Genomic DNA, 24993 nt, shown 5'->3' with positions numbered 1-24993 from the left:
TCCTTTATCGCTTTGAATTCTTCAGAGCTTATCCGAACCAAACTGCAAAACCTCTAATACTTGCTTATAATGAATCTTTATAATTGTGTCCTTTGAATTTAGATTGCTCATTACTTACATTTCATGTAGTTTGGGGAGGTTGGAAAACACATTTGCTTCTATGACCTCCAAGGCATCATTCTGTGAGATCTCTCTGAAAAATAATTTAAAAGTCAAGATATTTCAAGCCATGGTGAAGCAGAGATTGAAGAAGTGAAAAATTCAGAATGAACTTCTTCCTAGATTACTGATGAATTTTAAAAATAAGGTGGATATTAGATAAGAAAACAGACCCCAAAACCACCAATGACCTGCCACCAAGCCAAACAACACCACACAGGAACAGACATCTTCTGAGGCTGGAGTTTGTATCTGCAATGGCAGTCCTGCACCTCCTGCTGTCACCATTCCCTGTGTATTAGAAGGCAGGGCCCATCCATCATTGGCTGTTGGATCTCTGACATCACTAATTACTAATAGAGATTTAATGAGAGCTTTTAATGTGGTGAAGAAAAAAGGGGGTGAAAGGTGACTGAAATAGAGAAGACAACTAAAAAGTTCCCAGGAAATATGACACAACTTCAGCAGTAGGACATGATGCTGTCTTGACCTGATGTAAATTACAGAGATTAAAATTAAGCCAGCAGACACATCCTTATTAGGAGCTGGAGACCACAGACATGAAGATGTCTTCCATGCCTTGGAGAGAACCCTATATGATCTCTTCTGTATACAATTAATATCCACTTCCAGCCACAGAACTGCAGAATAAAAATGGACAGTTTTCTGTTATCAACACACCAGAATGCATCTCCTGCTGGTCCAGAATACATATTTTTTTTTTCTCCCTTAATCTGTGCAATGGTAAAGAGATGGCTCAAGGTAATTCAGAACTCAGGAATTCTCCTGGTGAATCAACAGGTAATTACTGCAGTGCAACCTGTCCTGATTACATCCCTTATGATGGCAGTCACCAGGGAAGTTGAGGCAAAGACAGCTATGCCAAAAGATTCCACACTGCCATTTTTGGGAACTGTGCAAAAATGCTATTTCCCAGGCCGAGGTCAGCTGTAGGAAGTAAAATTTGTAATACGGATATAACTCGGTGATAGTGTGACAGTCTATTGGATTTAAATGGCAAGGTAACTGTGCACGTCTTTGGAATGAAACTTTGGATAAATAGTCACATTGAAAACTGGATGGCATTTGTTCCTACATATCTGGTTCTTTTGAAATTATATTGGTTGCAAATAGATTTGAACAGGCCTGAGGTAAAACAATAGATCATAACAACAGCTGCACAGTCACAAAAATCACAAAAATTATTACAAGTAATATAAAAAGTATTCCACTTCCTTCTGACTAACAACTGAACTGTACCTGACAAACTGTACCTGCCCATTTAAGACAAACAAAAGCCTTGTAAAAGAAGATAAGTTGCTCATCTGACCTTTTCTGCTTTAAAAAATGCTTCAGTGGTTTGATATTTTTTATTTTATTAAGAAACTCGCCCTGCTGTTTCCTCAAGGTTTTTACAGAAGAAACCCAGTTCTCATCTGCTCTGGAGCTCTATACTGACTGAAGAATATGAAAATAAAAGTACCTGAGGACTGACAATAGGTGCTTGGTAGGGTGTGATGAGAACTGCATTTGTTTAGCAGTGCTGAACCACCAGCTCACATGTGAACATGTTCCTCTTTATTATTTAGGTTTCAGCAGCAACAAAATGCTTCCACTGAGACTAGGATTCCTTCCCATCATGCAAGCTGCACAGTCATTCCAAGAGATATTTCAAAGACTTTTATATCTTCCTGTTTTCTTTAAAAATTATGCATTAAAAGATATATGGTAGAAACAACCACCTCATGTACTGCATTTGCATGACAGTACAATTAACTTGCTTAACTACAGCCTAGAAGATTTAACAACATGGGAGGTGTCTCAGTCTTTTAAGATTTAGTTTGGTTTCGCTCATGCTCTTTTTGGGCAGTCAGCAGTATATTTACCATTCTCCACAATCTAAAAATCAGTTGCCTAGAAAAAAATTCACAGAAAAAGCAGAACATTTAATACCAACAAATCCATTTAGTCAGAAAAGATTTCATGCCACTAAACAGCTCAGGGAAAAATGTCATAGACTTGTTGGCCTTATACAGGCAAAAAAAGTTTATTAAGAAACCAAAATACAGTAGTGACCTCACCTGCCAGATAGGGCTGCTGAGGGTAATAATTTTTTATGATCCAATCTGCTATCTAACTTTGGAACAACTTGGACGATATGCTTTTTTTTAATGGAATGCTTAAAATTGAATGTTTCTGCATCAGGAGAGTGTTTTGGCTTCCTAGGAGTGGGATGGGTTATGGGCTTTGTTTTGGTTCAAGAAATGGAAGATATAGATCTGATTAAAGTAGGGCACGAGAAGGCCGCGACACTTTGGGAGGCTTGAAGAATGCATGGTTAAGGAAGGAATGGAAGAGAGGTAGGAAGATAGAAACTAATCTGTTTTTACAGGATTAAGGTTTTAAAAGAATTAAATAACACTGGTATGAGGCGGGTGTTTCAGAGATTTGGGGAATGACTTGGCTTTCATTCTAATATTACCATTCACAGGTACAAAGGTGACAGTAACCTTTTTTAAATAGGTAATGAAAATATGTCCATTTAAAATTATTTTTGCTGTCTTCCAGCTCAAGCAAACAACTATTGCAGCCATTGTAGTTATGAGTCTCTCAAGACAAGTGAAGGAAACAAAAGGGAAATGTTAATGGCAGCAGGCAGTAACCCTTCTGGTGTTGGCCTTCATCCTCTGTGTTCAGGGGATTGCAGGGGGTGAGGGAAAAGGACAAGACCCTCTGTCCCCCAAAATGAATTTTGCATCCTCTGCTACGCTCTCTCCAGGAAATCCTGTTGATGATGATACTCATCATTGTTCTTTACAGATGAATACCAGTTTACAGCACTAAAGTGCTGTTTTCTGACAGAAGGCCATTGCTATTCTTGTCCTTTGGGGTGTCCATATACCTGTTACAGGCTGTCATTCAGGTAAGAAGGGTAAATTAAAAAAACCATTCAGTTTAGAAGAACAGCCACACACTGTGGACAACTCTAGTTTGGGTTTTGGTTGCTAATTTGTGTCAACAATTTATTTGCATCTGGCAAAAAATGCAGACCCTGCTCGTGGAAAACCAAAAGAACACTATCTTAGATACAGGTATCTCTGGCATTAAAAGCACAAGCCATTGCTGCTCACATCAAACCACCAACTCAGCAGACTCAGATTCTCTATAAAGGAGAGCAAATAATACCTGCAGCAGCAACTACAAACTAGTTTGCTGGCTAGTATTTGTGCAAGAGATTTGTCTTACAGTATAAATACACACAAACAGATGATTGCTCATAATGCATATCTTATTATATACCATCACGAGAGAAGATGGGACTGTTATTACACTGTTTATTTGTAATGAATGATACTATTCACTCTACTGTTAGCTATCACAGCAAATCCAGATGGCAATTTGAGCATCATTTCTGAAGCATGCAAGCCTTTGAATAGATGGTATGCAAAAACAATTGGGGCAATTTCTTAAAAAAACCCCAAACCTTCAAAACCCCAAACCACTCAGTGGTTGTAAAGTGCTCAGGCATTTGCTAAGCTTAGTTTCCACTGCATGCACAGCTCTATTGAAATCAGCAGTGATCTTCAAAAGTGTAAAGTGTTTATTCAAACACAGCCTAAAAGAGGAAAAACTATTTGTTAAAAATGTTTTACAAAGGCATAAAGGATAATTTTTACTTTTCTTTAAAGAGAATGTAAGATTTTAAGGTGTGACAGCATCACATGACTAAGGAATTTCCTCTAATTTGGCACTAACTTAGCAAACTAATTGTTATTACCTATTAACAAGCAACTGACTACAGCGTAGCATTTCCATGTGTGATAGCCAGAGCCAGTGACAGCAGGGAGAGTGACAGAAAATGAAGAGGAGGAGGAAGGTGCTGCCTAGTGGCAGTACAGTCTTAGCTCAGTTTAGGTTGTCTGCAAAGCTGCCCTTTGGCAGGGCTGGTGATACATCTTCATGACATCTGTGACGGAGCCCAGCATGAAGCATAGGAAGCATTCCTCTTCAAACCAGCTGCACTCAAAGTGCGACGCATAAAAATCAAGATACGTTGAAACAGCCTTTTAAACAATTCTATTAGCAAGCAATTTATAGTTCATGGTGGTTTCTTTGTAGTCCTCTAAAGAAAAAGTCTCTTAGACTAATCAAAGTCTTACAACAAAAGCAAGACTGTATTAAACTCACAAACTAATGGTCTTGTAGCCAAGTGGTCTCACATTTCAAAATAATGAAAGAATAAAAGACTGGACATTTATGTGTCTTTTATGATAAGAACTCCTTTCAGGATCAGAGTGGGGCACACAGGCAGGGACAGGGTCATTTTTCCCCTGCTAAGAAACGTGCCCATTTAAAACGTGTGGATGTATGTGTGCATATATACAGATGTAGATGTGTAGCACAGGTGAGTAAGTAGAAACTTGTGTCAAAAGAAAAGCAAAGCATATGCATGGCAGAAGACCAGCTTAAAGGAAGATCACAGCATCAGTGCCTTACATGGTGCGCAGGGACCTACACTCTCGAGCACAAAGACCTTGTAATACCACCAGCAGGAATGACATAATGTGCCCAACTGTTGAGCTTAGCTGTATGATGACCCTAGTAAATGTGGGATTTATGGATTTCTGCTTTTCATCTCCCTGTGGCAGACTAGCAGAGGGGGCTGCCCTGTGTGTTGAGGTTTCTCAGGCACTTGTCTGGTGTGTGTACCTAGCCCAGAGGACATGGCACATGGTGTGAAGGGGGTATTTCCCCCCTCTCTAACCACCCTGCTCTCCCTTAGTGTTGGGTGCGACCCACTCCCTGAAAACTCCTGCAGCTTTCCTCAAATTTTCTTCCAGGGCAGGTACATACATGGGCTATACACTTGATCTGTTCACCTTATATTTACTGTGATACATCATAATTTGGCCTTTTGCCCTTTTATCCTCAGACTTTGAGCATTTTTTTTTTGTGGCATAAATATCCTGTGGATTCCTGTGAACAATTATTTCACTCTATAGGCACTTGCAATTACCAGCGATACTGGAGGTATCAGTTACTGATTCGCAGAACAGGTAGCCTCACTGGGCTCTCTGAACTGCAACAAATCAATAGTTTTGCATTGATTTAAGGGAAAAGGGAACAAAAAAAAAAGGCCAGCACTTTTTATCTTCCCCCCCTTTCTTTAAATGTAAATACCCTTTAGAGCAATTTGCCATGTTAGTTTTACTCGTTGGTTTGACTGATAACACAATTTATGTCAAGCTTAAGAAGGAACTAACAGCAGTGTGGTGTCACACAGGCAATCCTGCCCAGCATTCTCTGGGTGAGCACCTGTGGGAACAGCCTGCAATATGTCTGAACTGAAAAATTAAACACCTGGCTACCTCTGTCTCCATGTCGTAGATGAAGGAGCTCTTATTTCTTTCAGTGTGATCAGAAACAAGCCAGTCTGAAATCTCCTTTTGAAAACTTCCCTCTAAAGTGACAGCAAAATGCTACTACATTGATTTAAACAGGTTACAAAAGAAAAGCTATTTTTCTTAAAAGTATTAGAGACTTTTGACCTTTTAAAAATAGATAGTTGACACTTTCCCCTGCCACTTTCCTTGTGAACATGAAAAACTTGTCTCCCTACCATGATTTATTGAACATCAGAGAGTTGCAGGCTAATATATCTTAGCAGTTATTGACATTTCAAAAATGAATTCAAGCACTGACTCTTCTCATCATCTCTTTACTTTGCTGAAGATAGACACACATGTTGTACTGACCTGACGAAATAAGTGGGATACCCATTTAACCAACTGAGTATTAACAGTGATTTCACATTTAGAGCAAAAAGGTGTATATGTAAGTCTTCGAAAGTTACCAGGAAGCACCAATACTGTGTCTTCCTGCCTTCTCCAAAGGGCATGACACCATATTATCAAATAAATCAATGAAGGCATGGGAAAAATAAAATGCAAATTTCCACACAGCAGACGGAAGCAAAGGGGATTTTATTTCTATCGGTGCTTTAGCACCATGCCAGCAATCCAGAGGAAAGTCTGTTGAGAGTTTGGTTGCATCAAATTAATTGCCCATGTAACAGTTTTACACTAGTCTCTCTAATCTGAAAAAGCACACGATTAGTCTGCAGAATTGGAGCTGATAATGACTTGATTATAAGAATTGATTTTATAATCAGTACAGTTTGGGGGGATAGATATCTCTTCATACTGTAGCACTAAGGGCATGTGTTATACTAGTTTTAGTTTATTGCCAGCAAAGCTGGAAATACATGAAGCTTTGTGGCATCAAACAAGCAAGGACTGGGTCTTTGGAGGAAATAGCAGCTTTTTGCAGAAATGCTGGCTCCATGCAGGCAGCCAAGCGAGATGGGGTTTATAACTCACTGTCCTCCAGCCACTGAGGCAGACGTACCTGCTGCCCCCTGCATTTGGGTATCACTAAATTTTACCTTTGACTGTGAAAGCTTGTAGGCAAGGCAGAAAAATGTCTCCAAAATAAAAACACCCACCCTGGCAATGGCAATTTTTTCTCAGATGTAATGGGCTCCAGAGGATCTTGAGACCACGTTGGCAGACAAAAATGGCTGTTCAGCTGAGGAAGGGACCTCCTTGTTCAGAGATGCTGACACAAGCTTCATGCCTACATCGTAACTCCTTCCCCAGAAATGGGCTAGCAGCATTTATTGCCACTTATCTTTTATTACTTCTCTCTTGGCTTTGATAGCCAGCTAATGATGAATAGTTTTACTAAGATGACCTGGGCAGATGAGGAGATTACATTTGAGATAATCACTTGGGAGAGCGGCTGAACAAGGAAATGGGGAAGATAATTTCTGGGTAAAACCAATAGGCAGACTGTCTTTGATTGGGAGAACATGTGGCTTCCAGGATCCTAAGTCTAGTGACAGCCTTTCCAAACAGACCATCTTGAAGCAGATGTTCCCAGACACTTCAACAGACAGTTTTGAAATGCTTTGAGGAAGCGCACATACACAAGAAGCCTCTGGAGGACAGTTCATTACTAACTCCAATCCATTACAGAAATGGAACGATCTAGAATAGCAAGTGTCTCAGATATGCACAATTAAACTTTTTAGCTAAGAGGGAAAATTGTAAAAAAGTCTTTCTTACTCCTCAGTTCTGGCATTAAAAATCTTCCCAGGTTTATGAGAGATCTCTGAGTATTCACCAGAGCAAATGATGCAGTATGTTATACCCACTACAGTGAAAATAAATCTCCATGCCTTGACCCATCATGAAAAAAATATTAGCATTGTCCAATGTTAAGCACAATTATGAATATAGACATTATCTTACAGTTGCTAACACCATCTATGACATCTTTCAAATGTCCTTCTGAAGGGATTTATGTTTCTCTTATTCAATGTTACAGTCTCCCTGTGAAATACCTTTTTCCAGCACAGAGATTTCCTTCTGTCTTCTTTTCTATTTGCATTCATTCTTCCCTTCCATAAAAAACACTTAATATTTCTGTGGTTTCTGTCTAACTGAGGCCTTGACCCTACAAACTCTTATCCCTGAGTTTTGACTCCAGTTTCAGTCAAGACCCTTGTGCATAAATATTTGCATGATTTGAGCACTCAGATATAACTTACTTGGGAAAATGTCATTTTATGCTTCCAAAGTTAAATCCAAACTTCTGCCTTTTAACAGGCTGCCAGAGAAAACACAGGGACCAGCAAGAAACTACTAAGTCAAAAGCTTTACAAAACAAGTGTGCAACACGGGTTATTTATTTGATTGTGGTACTGTGCTATCATAAGCAGAAAAAATTACCATTAAGCCCAAATCTGCAGGTTCTATATTGGAGGACACAAAGATGACATGCTATGCAAACATGGGAAGTACATACAATCCCTAACCCTTTTGCCAAGTGGCTGATGGCAGCGAAGAGGAACCTGATTCAATACATCTAGAGTCTTATTTGACAAATAACTGAACAGCTCTCCATTATGAACCCTTGGAAAATCACATGCTTCTACCTGAGCTTCCCTGACACAAATAACCCTCTTCATCAGCAAACAGTGCAAGACTGCATACAGATAAGAAAGTCTTAATAGGGGGAACCTATCATAAAACTTGGGCCAAAATTCAATATATTATTATGTTTCTATGTTTGTATGTGTATACACACAATATTCCAAAAAAAGCAATAAAAATAACAGACCTATGGCCACACAATGGTGCTTACTCACTAAAGGCAGCCAGCAGCAGCCTTTTGGCACAACTAATCTAATTTACAAGGACATTGCTCATGTACATCATGAAGGGTCTCTGCCACAACTATGCTGCGAAGCTCAGGTTTGTATAAACACCAGACAAACAAAGATTTTCTGCTATTGTCTGCTGTTGTAGTGCTTTAGCAAGAAAGTCCTCAAACTGGACTCAGCCCTTTGATGGGGAGCCCTCAGTACCGAATTCCCCAGAGGAGTCTCCGTAGGAATGAGGCAAAATCCTTGAGAACCCAGAGGCAATTTCTGGCCTCTTGGGAATGACCTGTTTCTCCTATATAAGAGCACTTTGATCTCCCTGAGAGCCCTTCTCCTCCACACTATTCTGGGTCATATCTAACTGGGGACATAGAAAGAAGTTGGAGCTAGAGATGATGCAAAAAACCTTATCTGAAGTAGTTCTTCCTTCTTCATCAAGGGAAAAGTAAGAGGAATCTTCCTCCCCAGCCACAGTGCTTAAAGAAGAAGGCTGAACAAGGAATGTGGTTTGAATAAAAAAATGATGTTTTCTTTAGAAGTTGCTGTGTCTATTCCTTTGCTGTACTGCACTGCATATACTTATGATATTTTTCTGTCTGGCTTCCTGTATTGATGTAAACAAACTGGAACTTACAGTGTTTTCACAGCTCACATGCCTGGCAAAACATTTTTTGTTTCCAGTAAAACACTTTGAAAATATATTACTGATGGGGGGGGGGCGGGGGGGGGAAATCTTGGAGCGATATTAAACCACAAAAATTACCATTTGGAAAAAGCATGTTGTTGAAATACACTTAAAAATAATAAAAATAAAATTAAATTCATCATTTCTGGTTAGTATTATTGCTTTAGTTGACACTGAAGGAGTTTCAGACTCTGCAGAAGAAGGCATGGAAGTCCATTGGTTTTAATATATTGGATCTGTATTTACATTAACATTCTACATTTCAGAGGACCGCATATTTTCCTGTAATTTTAAATAAGTATTGTCTCTAGAAAGCACACAGTTCAATACACAAAAAGACCCAGAAATACACAAACTTGAAGGCAATCCTGTGAGAGCAATTTAATTTTCAGATTTAAAGGAATGTTTTGTGTATGTTAAATACTGAATTAAAAACTAAAAGACAACTGCTATATTGTTTCCTCCATCAGACTGAAAACCAAACATGCACTTTTGGATTATTTTAACAGTAAAATGAAGAAACACATATAACACATATTATAGCACATGATCAGAGCTCCCTCTGAAAGATGTTCTATCCTGAAGTTACACAAATCCGTAACTATTTGGGCTGGATCCCTGCACAGGAGTGCATTTTTCTTACATACAGAAAGGTACAACAACAGAAAGCCACCAGCAGTACCAGCACACACCTCATTCTTCTACACAAAGGTAATTAATTTTATTCTTTCCATTAGTTTGAAGATGGCTCTAGTTCAGAGGTTCACCAGGTGAATCACTTGTGCCCCATGCCCAGCTGGGAGTCTTCGGTGAGGACAGATTAGGCAGCAGCAAAATACAAGGGCTTTTAATTTGTTTTTTCCCGGAGGGCTAAATTACTGATAACATGAAGTGGGTACTTCAAAATGTCAGGCTCTGGACTTGTCTCTACAGTGTCACCTATTTAACTTGAGGACCACGCAAAACCCCAAACCAGATGTTTCAGTTTCATTGTTAGAGTAATTTTACTCTGATTTAGTTGATCCTAATAAATTCAAACATACTTCTATCTTTTTTTTTTTTCTTTTAAGTGACACACACTTCTTAGTAATCAATTTTATATCTTATATTCAGTTAGATGAATGCCACTATGAGGGCATACGAGTCCCAAGAAGCCATAGAGAGAATACTCCATTTATTTGTGAGGCCTGTTAAAAGAGATTCATGCTACACAGTGGCTGCATTTCTGCTCACTTTTTTCCTTATGTACTGCTAAAGTAAATTTAAGGACATTCATCCACTGAAGACTGAGAGGGGCAGAGAAACTCATGTTCACTTGGATATAACCTGAACTCAGTACACTTCTATCTCCCATCCAGTCCTGTGGCTCTCCTAGATACATTTTGCCTCCTCATTCAATCTGTCCAGAAGGGTAGAAACAGGATGCATGCTCTTATATCCTCCTCCTCCTTAAAGACATGCAGATGGGGACTTGTTAGGAGAGCTAAGATTTGTGTGTGACATGACTAGTTAGTAAGGTACCAAAGGAGGAGAAGGAACACCCCCACTGAACAGGGAAGAAGACCCTTGATTTTCCTTTGGGTCACATTTACTTAAAAATAAGGTGAAAAGACGCTATTAGATGTGACTGGCAAAATTTTCCATTTATCCGCAGATGAGGCACAGCACAGCCAAAGCAATCCAACCTTCCCACAATCCCCCACAATGAAGTGTGGTCACCCTCTGAGACACCGGCTCTGCTTCAGAACCATTTCAAAGTCTGGCCAAAAGAGGCTGCTGCTGAAGGCCAGCTGCAGCAGCCCTAGCTTGCAATGAATCACCGTCTCCTGAGGGCACAGGCCGAGATCACCATCTCATGATATGCAAGCCATCAACCTACCCATGCGAAAATAAACCATTCATCACACACATGTGGACTGGATATGAACAAGTGACCTAGAAATCTGGGGGGTTCCAAGTCCTATTACCCTTTGCCTGAGTCATTCTGCTATCACATGAAGCTTGTTGTGATGAATTTTGTGTGGGCTGTGGGGTAGGGGGGCAAGAACAATCCAAAGTCTAATTTGTCATTTAGTCCTAAAATTATGCATAATTCATTCAACCTCAAATAAAAGAACAAAATGGCTACGAAAGAGGAAAGTGTGGCATCAAGGGAAAAACTTCCTTGTTGCATAGTGTATATTAATTTGAAAACCAGAATAAATCTGAATGAATTATATTTTTTAATTTGCTTAACTATGCTAATAGTCACTATGCACTAGTGGTTTTAGCAGTATTTTCTCTTTATATGTATGACTCAAGAATTACCATAGCAACTTGCTTCCTAATTAGCCTTCAGTTACTAACAATCAATACAATTAGACAAGGTCAGTGCTAGAGTAAGCTCTATAGATTTTTAAAAAGGCTACTGAGAGTCAGTAACGTCAAGAAGAGGAGGAGTGGGCTGCTGGACGATCTTCCCAAAGGATGGTCGCTGTTCTGCTACTACTCGCTCTCCTATGAACAAACGGAGCTGTGGCAGATGAGCTTTGCCACTTACTAGGATTGCAACAAGCTTTTAATCTGCCACCAAATTCACAACATATGGAGAATTAGGAGCGTCCTTAGATCTGCAGATAAAAAGACATCTTACTGTCACATTGCTGGGACTGATGTTAACTGCACACCACCAAAATCAAGAATAAATATGTCACAGATTTTTATCAATGTGGCTACATCTGAAATCAATCTCCCTGTGTGGGAAGGATCCCTGAAACCTGGAATAATGTAAGACTGGCCAGTTCACAGGAAGATGCTCCCTGGGATTTAAGCCTGTGCAGTGCTTTGCTGAGATCCCATTAAGAAGCCCTCCCTCTAGTGACCTGAGCGATTGCCCATTGCAGACACAATTTCCTCCTAATTTTTACAGCCTGTTTCAGTCGTTAACATGTTATCTCTTACCCTGAAAGCACAGTGCCTGGCAGCACAGTAGGATGAAAACATAATGTGCTATTCAGAGGTACTCTGGGTCCTGGGAATACAAAACAGGCTCACTGGTACTGACAGATGAAGGCTTGTGAAAAGCCACTTAACTTGTTACCGTGTTTAAGTCTGCTACCAAGAAACACAGGCACAACCAAGCTTATTTTTAAATATACAGCGTGTGTTGTCAATTATGCCTAGGCACGTGGCTGTCGCAGATGAACTGTGACCCATTTACTTGTCTCTGTAAAAATATGCTGCCACTTGGCTCTCTTCTCCCCCTCCAGAGGTCACCTCTCTGCTGCAGCTGTGCCTTCAGCCTCAACTCATTCGGACTCACAGCACCAGGTCTCCAAACGGAGGGTCGGGCTTGGGGAACAGAGGAGCCAAGACACAGCACATGGTGAAAACGTAATGACAAGACAGTCTGGATAGTGCCGTACGTTGGCACTTCAAGCCGTGAGCTTTGAGGAAATATGTCTTGACCTTCCTCTGCACAAAATGCCCCAAAGAAGAACAAAAGGGTTTTAAAACTCAAAAAAGGCAGTTCTTATTAGAATATAAACTGGGATAATTAACTTTAAAGCAGAAAAACCTTAAAGAATGTTGGAAGAGAACTGAGAAGAGCTTATATCCCCCTCTACCCTGACATCCAGTGCCTTTGAAGAAGGTTTGCTGTTCCTCAGTGGCTTATTCCAAGTGGCAGTAAGCTCTTTGTCCAGACTTCCTACAAAACCCTGTTTGTCACCCCTGGGGCTGATCCCTGCTCCCCAGTGCAGTCTTTGAGTGGCACATATCATCTCTGGCCTGTAAACATCCTGCCACTTGTAGTACCTCAAAGCTGCTTCCCTCCCAACATGCCCATTAGCCTGCAAAGGGAATACCCAACCCTTCTTCCTCCAGGGAGCTCTGCCGCTGCCAGTTTTCCTAAAGAGCATTATCTAATTGGGAACAGAAGTAATAAATAAGCAAACCCTTTTCACCGTACTGTGATAGCCCCTTCACACAACACAGATGGGAAAAGCCAAAATCCTAAAAATCCAGCACAAGAAGACTTAAAAATGTGGAAAAATAAAGCTGAAAAACATATCATCATAAAATCTCATTCAAAATAAAAGATAAAATTGACAAAAGGATTAGAGATGTCTAATGAGCACATTCACTTCATAATTACACTAGAAAGGATAAGTGTTTCCAGATAAAGATGTAAATCTTCATGCTCTTGAGCAGACAAGAAAGACAGAAGTAAATGATGTTTCCAAATAACAAAGACTAGTTTAATTCAGTCCCCATGTGAAATTCCACATTATTTCTTGTTTTAGTGGAGAAACTTCACAGCACAAAGGCAACACAGAGAGACCATTCCAGATGTTTGCGCTGAGCAGCCCATTATTTATTAAGTGCATTTCTCCTCCTCAGAGGAGAAAGCACCCTATGAAGTGGACAAAATATCTTCTCTATCTGGACAAATTATTCCGTAATTGTTCCAGAAACATTCTCTTGAATGTCCTCCTTCAGCAATTAACATCAGCAGCTCTCAGGGACAAGGTTCTGAACTGGGAAAGCCACCAGCCTGGCCCTGTCCCCAGCTCCTAATCCTCTGCTGACTGCACTGGAAAAATGCACAGACACCAATAGTTTTTCAGCGTTCTACATTTCTCTCATAATCATTTGTAATTTCCATCTGTGGTGTTGGCTCTCCAAGGATTCAAAATATTTTCTGTCTTAGTATCTGTCTACCATTCTGAATCCCAGGAATTTAAATCTTTTCCAGACTACTCTATGTATATATATACACACATATGCATGTATGCAAGTATGTATGTACATATATATGCTACCATGTGATAAGTAGTTTACTCATAAAAGATACACCACTCTTAAAGAATCAAGCATATATATGGAAGTCTTAATCAAAAACAGGTTCCTGCTTGAGAAATCAAAACAAATATTCACAGTATTTTGTGAGCAAATTGTTCTTGGCTTGGTCACAAAACAATGGGCACAATGAATCTCTGGTTTTACACCTGGGTTGAATTGGGGCCAGCAGTGTCTTTGATAGAAAAATCAAAATGCAGCTCACTAATAACGATAAAATGCTCAGCTGCCTCTCCACTGAGCAAAGCAGCCATCAAACTAATGATTAAATCCACATCAATCATTTGGCATAATAGAAATAAAGGCCATGCAATATAATGTTGTCAGAGAATCAACATCTCCTGCTTAGAAAATAAATGTCTTGACTTCATCTCAACATTTGTTTTCCATAAACGCTGAGGTTTGTATCAGCATTTGTATACCAATGGGAAACAATCCTTCATTGCAACGTGCCAATTTCACTAACGTTATTTCTAAACTAAACAGAAAGGCTAGATAAAATTAATATGGGAAGGTGTTTCTGAAATCCTCCTGAAATTGAATTACCATTTCCGATCTGGTGCCAGCCTTCCTCTTTCTAGCAAACAATATTTAGTAGCAGCAATAATAAATATTGAGGAAAATCCCATTTAGAGCAAATCAGGCACAATTCCAAGTAGGTCACACCTTTTGCAGTCACTCACTGGTACAGTTACCTACACAGACAAGATTAATAGAAAAAAAAATCACATAAACCCCTGTTTTCACATGAAAACAGAACTTTTCTTTCTGATTCATACATGTTTTTTATAGCAGCACTTTTTAAAGCAAACCCAGAAGCTGGATATATCTGGAAGGAGATGGCCCTACGATGCCTCTTGGGATATGCTGTCACCCAGGGTCCCACAGACTCCCACCAGCGCAGCACCATGGTGCATCAGGAGCCACGGACCCTCACCAGCCTGTCTGTCAGGTGGAGGAGATGGAGATGCTCTGTCTTTAAGCTGAACAACCAAGTGAGGTGCAACCGCTGCAATTCTGAAGACATGTGTTTTCTCTCAGATGTGCTTTATTATTCGATTTTTTTTGGTAGAAAGAAGCCCTTTTATAATAAACTTCTTATAGCTCTTTAAAAAAGTTTTTTACCTTTAATACTGCTTACTTGTATTAATTTTGTTTTAATCTTAATTTTGTATTTACAGTTCTCTTTGTTTTTGAGTAAATACATTTTATTTTGAATTCTACCCAGAAATTTTGGAGTTAATATGCAATTAATACACAAAAAAGAATTCTCTTTTTTACAGACTAAGGATATTAGAACTGAATATACTTGTTTTATCAAGAAAAGGTAATTATTTAAATCAGAGCAATATTACAGAATCACAGAATCACAGAATCAACTAGGTTGGAAAGGACCTTGAAGATCATCCAGTCCAACCATTAACCTCACACTGACAGTTCCCAACCACACCATATCCCTCAGCGCTATGTCGACCTGACTCTTAAACACCTCCAGGGATGGGGACTCCACCACCTCCCTGGGCAATCCATTCCACTGCCTAATAACCCATTCTGTAAAGAAATACTTCCTGACATCTAGTCTAAACCTTCCCTGGCACAACTTGAGGCCATTCCCTCTTGTCCTATCGCTTGTTACTTTGTTAAAGAGACTCATCCCCAGCTCTCTGCAACCTCCTTTCAGACAGCTGTAGAGGGCGATGAGGTCTCTTCTATTCTGAAACATCACATGAGAAGAACCACCTTTTGTCATGTATGAACTATGAATTACACTTGAAAATGTAAAATGTAATTAGAACGATCAATTCTGAGTTCTCATTTCATTTTCTGATATACATATGTAAGTTTAATAAATATATCACTCAGCCATCTTAAGAATTAGTTTACGTTTCTTAGAAAACATGTATTTTTATATTTACAGAGTCACTTAGATGTTCACTGATTCTACTCTCAGGAAGAATCTCACAATAAAATACATCTTGAAGCTTCCTTTCCTTCAAAATAGAGTAAAGCTCCTGGAAGGAAGAGATGGAAACTGAAGAAGTGACAGGTTTTTGTGAAAAAATTTTTACTCCACTGGCATCCATCTTACATTTTACAACACTGGTTCAGGCTCCTTTTGAAACAAAAATTCCACCCAAAACCACCTGAGATGAATCTCAGAAATTTGGCCAGTAAGCAGACATACCAGCTTTTTCAGTATGCATAAAGCATATCCATCAGGAGAAAAGAAGAAAGATTTATAGTACTAATTCTGCACCACAGGATAACTCCCAATTCTGAGGCTCCTTGCTATGTTTATCAGTTGCAATAATCAGCTTCATGCCTTTGATGCAGGACCTAGAGTGAGGCTGCCTTGCAAAACTGATCCAGAGAAGGCAAATATCTCTGTGAACAATCACAGCATGCCAAAACTGCAGCCCATCTGGCCTGGTATTTTGATCTAGCGGTGGTAGGGGAGACCCAGAAAAGTGTAAGAGCAGGGCAAGCCTATTGAGAACTAATCTTAATAACTGAGAAAAACTCTTAATAATTTTTAACATTTTCATTTGGAGAGGTTTTTTTGACTACTGGGCTGAGACCTTTTTTTAAGAACTGTGCATTTCACCCTCAAATCTCATTTTGAATGAATGAGGTTACTTCAGAGCCCACATTTAGTTATGTAGAAGAGCTATCTTGATTTAGCCTGTGCTTAACTGATCTGATTTGTTTGTGTAGAGGAAGGCAGAAGAACACTGGATCAAAGTTTCCTCCTAAAGAAGAGTGGGAACGCACACAAACATTTGCCCACATTTTGTCTTCTATGAATTCAGATCATCTGAACAGTATGTCACTGGGGAGAGGCATTAAAACATTCAGCATACATTCAGGGAAGTGGGTTTCCTTTTTTTTTTTTGCTTTACCTGTTTCTGTGTCTAGACAGCTGTAAAGCAGGGACTGGAAATGATGTCCAAGATGATTCCTACATTAAACACTTCAGTCTCTAAAGCTGGATTCATACTAATGCAGTTAACAAATAAAGATTCTGCTAACAGTTCATTACCACAAAACTCATTCTTGCTCAACAAAAGGAAGTAATGACAAAATGTATTATCTTTTTTTCCTTTCTAAATCTATTTTATTAAAGAAAGCAAGCATCAAGATACCAAACCACAAAGAAAGAATTATGGAAAACTTCCTTTCCTGTACTCTAACATGTTTCCATTAAAATAGGCAATTAGCATGATTTTCTTAATCCATCCTATTTAATAAGTCATGGCAGTCTGGTGAAGTACCCGCTAACTCAAAACGAAGAAATATAACCTCCACTTTTACAAAAGGGAAAAAAAGAAGACCCGGGGAACTACAGGCCAGTCAGTCTCACCTCTGCACCTGGCAAGATCATGGAGCGGATCCTCCTGAAAACCAGGCTAGGGCACATGGAAAATAAGGACGTGATTGGTGACAGCCAACATGCTTCACTAAGGGAAAATCGTGCATGACAACTTTGGTGGCCGCCTATGACGGGGTTACAGCGTTGGTGGATAAGGGAAGAGCAAGTGACATCATTTACCTGGACTTGTGCAAAGCATTTGACACTGTCCCACATGACATCCTTGTCCCTAAATGGGAGACATGGATTTGACGGAGGGACCTCTCAGTGCATAAGGAATTGTCTGGATGGTCGCACTCAAAGAGTTGCTGTCAGCAGCTTGATATCCAAGTGGAGAGCAGTGATGATGGGTGTTCTTCAGAGGTCGGCGTTGGGACCAGCACTGTTTAACATTTTCGTTGACGACATGGACAGTGGGATTGGGTGCTCCCTCAGCAAGTTTGCATGGAAAACTGACTATGAGGCAGCAAGGTGCGCTTACAGCCCAGAAAGCCAACTGTATCCTGGACTGCAGCAAGAGAAGTGTGGCCAGCAGGTTGAGGGAGGGGATTCTCCCTCTACTCCAATCTTGTGAGACCCCACCTGCAGTACTGCATCCAGCTCTGGGGCTCCCAACATAAGAAGGACATAGACATGTTGGAGTGAGTCCAGAGGAGGGCAATGAAGATGATCAGGGGGCTGGAGCACCTCCCTTATGAGGACAGGCTGAGAGAGTTGGGGTTGTTCAGCCTGGAGAAGAGAAGGGTCCGGAGAGACCTTATAGCAGCCTTCCAGTACTTAAAGGAGGCCTACAGGAAAGATGGGGAGGGACTCTTTATCAGGGAGTATAGGGATAGGACTATGGGTAACAGTTTTAAATGGAAGGAGGGTAGATTTACATTAGATGTAAAGAAGAAATTCTTTACTGTGAGGGTGGTGAGACACTAGAACAGGTTGCCCAGAACAGTGGTGGCTGCCCCCTCCCTGGCAGTGTTCAAGGCCAGGTTGGACGGGGCTTTGAGCAACCTGGTCTAGTGGAAGGTGTCCCTGCCCATGGCAGGGGGGTTGGAACTAGATGATCTTTCAGATCCCGTCCAACCCAAACCATTCCATGGTTATAATGATTTTATGAATCGGGGACTTTTTAAAGAGAAAAGTTAGCAAATGTTGATATGAACACTATGAATTGGTTTTACACTTTCTAGCTTCTTCTTTTAAGGTTTTTTACTTTATTTGTAATTTTGTTCCACCCAAGCATTAGCAAAAATTGAGATCAGGATATGCATTTACTGAAATATAGCAAGAACGTAATTAAGATCTCCACTCTTTGACATTAGCAGTGAATTACTGACATGGATAATAAATTTCTACTTCACTTTTTTGTAATTGTGCAAGGGATGACAGCAATAATTGGAAGTGTAAGATCTCTCCCACAGATAGGCTTTGGCAAGGAAAAACAGAATGCCAGGTGATGATGCAGCAAAATATTTATAATTTATAATAAAACCACCTAGTCTTCATTCATTACTCATTATGTTTAGAACCCAAGGCATAGCTTCTACTTTCAGGAGATAAATGGAATTAAGAGCATACCAGGCTTTCTATGTATTTCATACCAAACATTTCAGTTTTCTACCCAAGGGATGATATTTGCAAAGGCTGAGGAAGGGTCATCTGAAGTAATGGCACTCCTCTGAGAAGAAAATGTGCCCAAGCTGCTCATGGCCATACTAAGAGACAGTAGCACAAGGCACTGCTTTGCCTGGCTTCTCCACCAATTACGGGACCCCTGGGAGAAGCTTGCATAGCTGTTCTCCTTTCAAATCCCATTTGTAGGAACCCATTTCAAAGGGCAGAGTGTAGCGATGGGTGAATGAAGGCTGACACCCTGGATGATGTTGGGCTAAGGAACGTGTACGGCTTGTATAGCAGATTTTGCTTCTGAACCAGAAGCCTGATGTGCAAGCAACCCCCCCAGTAGAGAAAAGAGCTGGTTCAAAAATACTGGTCAACATCAAACACGGACAGCCAGCTGGGATGGGGGCATCTGGGACTTGCAAGTCCCTCGTAAGAACCAGGAAGCCTCCTGTGATTGCTCACTGCCTGACCACCAGCTGGGAAGCCTTTAGTGCTTGCTGACTCACGCAGGATTAGAGTAGGCAGATGGAAAGGAAAGTCCCGTATCCTAAGAGTGGTCCCATTAAAATGTTTATTCTTTGCGATGTCAGCCTGAACTTTGAATTTCTTTGCTTGTGCTAGTTACTCACCTTAACGTTTCTGAACTGTAGTCTTGTGTTCCCTGAGAGAAAATGCATATTTAGACTCATTTAAATGCATTAAGTAGCATACTTATTTTCATGCCCTGCCCTTAAGATGCAGAATGTTACACATAACTTCCTATAATGTAAATTAGAATTTAATATCCATGGAGTTGCATCTTGAGAATATACCCTGGAGTATTTATTACCAAAGTATGATCGTTACCTGATTCAGTACATATTTTGGTACGTAGAATGCATCGTGTCCCCTTTTCACCATAGGGATGTAAATAAATATTTTTGTAAACATCTACTATTTAACTTATATATCACAGCAGATGCTGCAAATCCATATTTTGCTTCTTCCAAAAACATAAATAGCACATTTATCCAAATGATGCAACAAAAGATAGAAAGGAACTCCTGCCTAGAACCAATTTCCAAATGTCTTGGTTATGTGGAATCCTAACCATTTTTCCAAAATAGCTTTAATGATCTTATTTAATCACAACCTTTTGCATACCAAATGAAGCAGCACACAATACACTGTGCAAGAAAAACTGAAGAAGCTGCAGAATACTGACCAGCTTTCTTGGTAGCAGAAGACACACACTGATCACCCTTAGGTGATCATGCGATTGCTGCCTCGCCTCCTTCTTTCCCATCTTTTTGGGCTATATGCTGCCAAGTGTTAGAGAATCACATGCTGGGGCTGAACAAAACTGGTTTCAGGAACACATCGGATGATGGACATTCTTTAGTCATTTGCTAGCCCGGGCAGCTTTGATGGTTACTGCTGAAGGTCTGGATGGTAAATCCATCAATTTGCCAAGTTGTTAAAACTCGCTCAATAAAGTGAAGACTTCCCACTCTGCCATATTCTCCTGATGAGACTTTTACAATCAAGCCAAGAACTTTGCTCCTTCCCCACTCGCAGGAAGAGAGATATGCCTTGATGCAGTAACATACTTTAGCACATGTCTCAAAAGACTGTATTGAGTGGTCTCCACTGCCCTCAAGTATCTCACTACAGTTTAAATAAAACATTAAAGGTAAATCGGTCTGATGTAACTAAGTCAAAGGAAGGTGTGACCTGCCTTTTAACCTACAGGGGCAAACAGGAGATTTTAGCATCATACATCAGGTTAGTTGTTTTATGTGAAATAAGCTGGTGCCCATGTATGTAGGTCACAGACCAGAAGCATTTGTTCATATGAACCATCACTGGATCAACAGTCCCAGTAAAAAAAAACCCCATAAAATCTTGAATGCACCGAGTGATTAAATGAATGTATGGTTCAGAGCTATTTTCTCAACAAATTCATAAGGAAGCTGTAGATAGCTGGTGCATATATTCCTGCTGTCTTCCATAAGCAGAAAACATCAGTTTCCAGGAGTGACAGCTCTGGCATGTTCTGTCAACTCACATTCCGGGGTTTTCAGAACTCATCAAGGATCTAGATCCTCAAGCTCTGTTAACCATAGCACAGTTCATGTTCTTAAAATGTCCCTTTGCCAAAATCTGTTAAAGAAATCCCCTTCTCCCATTACTCCTAACTACAAAGCAGGGCCAATAAAGATGTTTTTTCTCTGTGATATGTTCAAGAAGTACGTCATCCACATGACTGAATTTCCTTGGGCTGCACACAAGTTAGATTTGAGAGCGAATGATGAAACAAAGCATTATGTTTTAGCCTAAACCCTTCAAAAGAATAAATAACTGATGATGAATTTTCAAGGGAATTGTGCCTCAGGATACAAATGTGAAGCCTATTTGGCTTGCATGGGGTAAGGCAATCAGACAAAACTTCCTATAAATATGATGTCTGAATCAGGCCTTGTTAGGTCAACATGCACATATCTACTTTGCTACCTTATAGTAACAGAGGGAAACTTAGCAAGAGAAAAAGGAGACTTCAATATTGCCTCAGACGGTCTCTCCTCCAAATTAAACACTTTCAGTGAAGAAGACATAGTAGTTACAGAGCATGTTGAATTGATTTTGCCAGGTATGTGCCTGCACGGTGGTGTTTTTTAATTTAGTAACTAGAGGGTTAATTAGTTCTGGGAGTGTAAACAGGTTGGTTAAGCATAAGTCCAGACAAGCTGCCACGTTCCAGTTGGCTAAGACTTAGGAGCAGGCTAAACATGTACCAAGAATAACTAACCTCTTTCCCTGAGCACCTATTTGCTAAATTAACATGAAGCCAGAGCTGTGCAGAAGTTGGAGAGCTGCTAGCAATAAGCTGGTTAGGCTGTTCCTCAGATTTGTGGGTTTCTGAAGTGGTTTTCTGTAAGTTGAACTTTTAGTTTTCTCTAGAAATCTCAGAGAATTAGAGCCTGTCAGTTTATTTCATAAGTTTAAACATTTGATCTAAGAAGAAAAGAAGATCTTTCTCTTAGAACATACTTGGGAAAAGTTATTTCTCTGTATGACAGTCTGCAGAATGGACATCTCATGTTTTTTCGGTAACTGAAGGAATTTAGATGGGTGAGAAGAAAATGACAAGTTAGAGATAGTTCAAATGGGCTCTCATTCTTTCAAAAACCTTAAAAATGGCAAAAGTATTCCAGTGACAATTTTGCCAAATAAAATTCCAGTTTATATTTTACCAAATTAAAAAAAAAAAAAAAAATCAGATGAAAGCCAAAAGATTTTGACTTCCTAACTAAAACTGAAGCTTCACAAAGGAGGGTGTATCAGGTGCTCCATGCCAAAATTTCCAGGTCACATTACTTTTTTCAATTATGAGTCATGGTCATTAGTCATGGTCATTGTTGTCCATTCTGGAAAGTCCTTGGACAGTCCAAATGGAAAACAAACAAGATCTTTCCTGGGTACTTTGACTGGAGGCTGACTTGAAGTATCTGGAAGTATTTGACATTTTGTGGCAAAATATATCTGTTCAAAGGTCTCAGCTGTTCAGGTGTTTAAGAAGAAACTAAAATGCGTATAGAAAGCAGGAACACTGAAAAATGTTATTAAATGATTTTTCTTTGAAAACCAGAATTCTTTTGTCATTGTATTCAAAAGCCTTCATTTACTTTGAACATGAATACAGCAGAATTAAGATTCCCATGGCAGACTTATCTCTGATTTAACTTGTATTCAACCAGCTCATCCCCAATGTATGATTCCGAAGACCACAATTCCTTGCAATTTCCGGGATTTAAAACCTACCCTGTTCTCAGAAACAGAGTTAGAAATGATCTAGTAATGATAAAAATCCTGTGTACAGATATGTTGGCCTGTATGAGATACTGGTTTTCTTCAGTAATACACTCAGGAAATATTGTCACTCTCTTAATTTATAGTCTATTTAGTCCTAGGTGCACACATATGTATACTACATTGAAGTATCTCATTTGTATATATCAGGCTATCCACATTTTACCATATGGAGGTATCACATTATTAATAGCTGTTTTCCTTAAATAGACTACAGTTTGCTTTAATCTGCCTTTCTGTACATGATCTTGCAAGAGTAAAAAGGCTTTCATACAAAGGTTCTGTTTTTATATGCAAATCTATCGTTTGATTACACACTTTTTTGTCCCTACATTATCATGAATATTTCTGATGAATGTTTTATGGGTTAGGTTTAGGATTTGTGAGCTATTTCAAATTTTATCTGTTTGCCATATCATCTGCAAATACCGCATCTTTGTTGATGTTGATTGGTCTCATTTACATATTTATCACACTTTTATTTTCAAGGATGTTTTGCTATAAACTATCTGTCCCCATTTCTCCTCCATGTACTACCATTACATAGATATATTTTCAAACTGAGCTCATTTCCATATATAATTTTTTTGGTTAACAATAAATCACCACTTACAGGCATCCTATTCAATGTGATTGCTATCTTCATAAATATCTGACATATGGTTTCTGAGTAATTAAAGATAACGGAAGCAGTTTACAATGCACTTTGCAACCCGCTTCACAGTCCAGAGAGTTCAATGATTTTCCATAAGGATGAGGCTAAAAGGAACCTTGCAGGACTGGGGAGAAACAAGTGTCTACAAAATTGTTCATGCAGAGCTGATCTTATTCCTAATTGGTAATTCTTGGCCACAAGATAAAACTTTATTTTTATTTTTTCAGGAATCATAGAATGGTTTGGGTTGGAAGGGACCTTAAAGGTCATCTAGTTCCAACCCCCCTGCCATGGGCAGGGACACCTTCCACTAGATCAGGTTGCTCAAAGCCCCGTCCAACCTGGCCTTGAACACTGCCAGGGAGGGGGCAGCCACAGCTTCTCTGGGCAACCTGTGCCAGTGTCTCACCACCCTCACAGTAAAACATTTCTTCCTTATGTCTCATCTAAATCTACCCTCTTTCAATTTGAAACCATTACCCTTCATCCTATCCCTATACTCCCTGATGAAGAATCCCTCCCCATCTTTCCTGTAGCCCCCTTTAAGTACTGGAAGGCCACTATAAGGTCTCCCTGGACCCTTCTCTTCTCCAGGCTGAACAACCCCAACTCTCTCAGCCTGTCCTCGTAAGGGAGGTGCTCCAGCCCCCTGATCATCTTCATTGCCCTCCTCTGGACTCAATCCAACATGTCTATGTCCTTCTTATGTTGGGAGCCCCAGAGCTGGATGCAGTACTGCAGGTGGGGTCTCACAAGATTGGAGTAGAGGGAGAATCCCCTCCCTCGACCTGCTGGCCACACTTCTCTTGATGCAGCCCAGGATACAAGTGGCTTTCTGGGCTGCAAGTGCACGTTGCTGGCTCATAGTCAGTTTTCCATCCACTAATATCCTCAGGTCCTTCTCCACAGGGCTGCTCTCAATCCACTCCTCCCTCAGCCTGTCCTTGCGCTTGGGACTGCCCCGACCCATGTGCAGGACCTTGCACTTGGCCTTGCTGAACTTCATGAGGTTTGCACAGGCCCACCTCTCCAGCCTGTCCAGGTCCCTCTGGATGGCACATCCCTTCCCTCCAGCGTGTTGGCTGCACCACACAGCTTGGTGTCGTCAGTGAACTTGCTGAGGGTGCGCTCAATCCCACTGTCCATGTCATCAACAAAGATGTTAAATAGCACTTGTCCCAACATCGACCTCTGAGGAACGCCACTCGTCACTGCTCTCCACTTGGACATTGAGCCATTGACTGCAACTCTCTGAGTGCAACTATCCAGACAATTCCTTATCCACTAAGAGGTCCCTCCGTCAAATCCATGTGTCTCCAATTTAGGGGCAAGGATGTTGTGTGGGACAGTGTCAAATGCTCTACACAAGTTCAGGTAAATGATGTCAGTTGCTCTTCCCTTGTCCACCAGTGCTGTAATCCCATCGTAGGCAGCCACCAGATTTGTCAGGCATGATTTGCCCTTAGTGAAGCATGTTGTCTGTCACCAATCACGTCCTTATTTTCCATGTGCCCTAGCATAGTTTTCAGGAGGATCCGCCCCATGATCTTGCCAGGTGCAGAGGTGAGACTGACTGGCCTGTAGTTCCCCTG

At 40.3% G+C, this 24993-nt stretch overlaps 1 protein-coding gene across 1 annotated transcript in view; it reads right to left on the bottom strand.

Annotated features, from left to right (window-relative positions):
* The window catches only part of FSHR (follicle stimulating hormone receptor), an 86276-nt gene that overhangs the window by 26656 nt on the left and 34627 nt on the right, over nt 1–24993 (bottom strand). The window contains exon 3 of the mRNA XM_074820604.1: nt 119–193. Coding sequence (XP_074676705.1) covers nt 119–193 — 75 coding nt within the window. The remainder of the gene's footprint in view (nt 1–118; nt 194–24993) is intronic.

Source organism: Strix aluco, chromosome 3, assembly GCF_031877795.1.
Source record: "Strix aluco isolate bStrAlu1 chromosome 3, bStrAlu1.hap1, whole genome shotgun sequence".
Lineage (NCBI taxonomy): Eukaryota > Metazoa > Chordata > Aves > Strigiformes > Strigidae > Strix > Strix aluco.
Note: the sequence above shows the minus strand (reverse complement) of the source record. Positions and strands in the feature narration are given on the sequence as shown.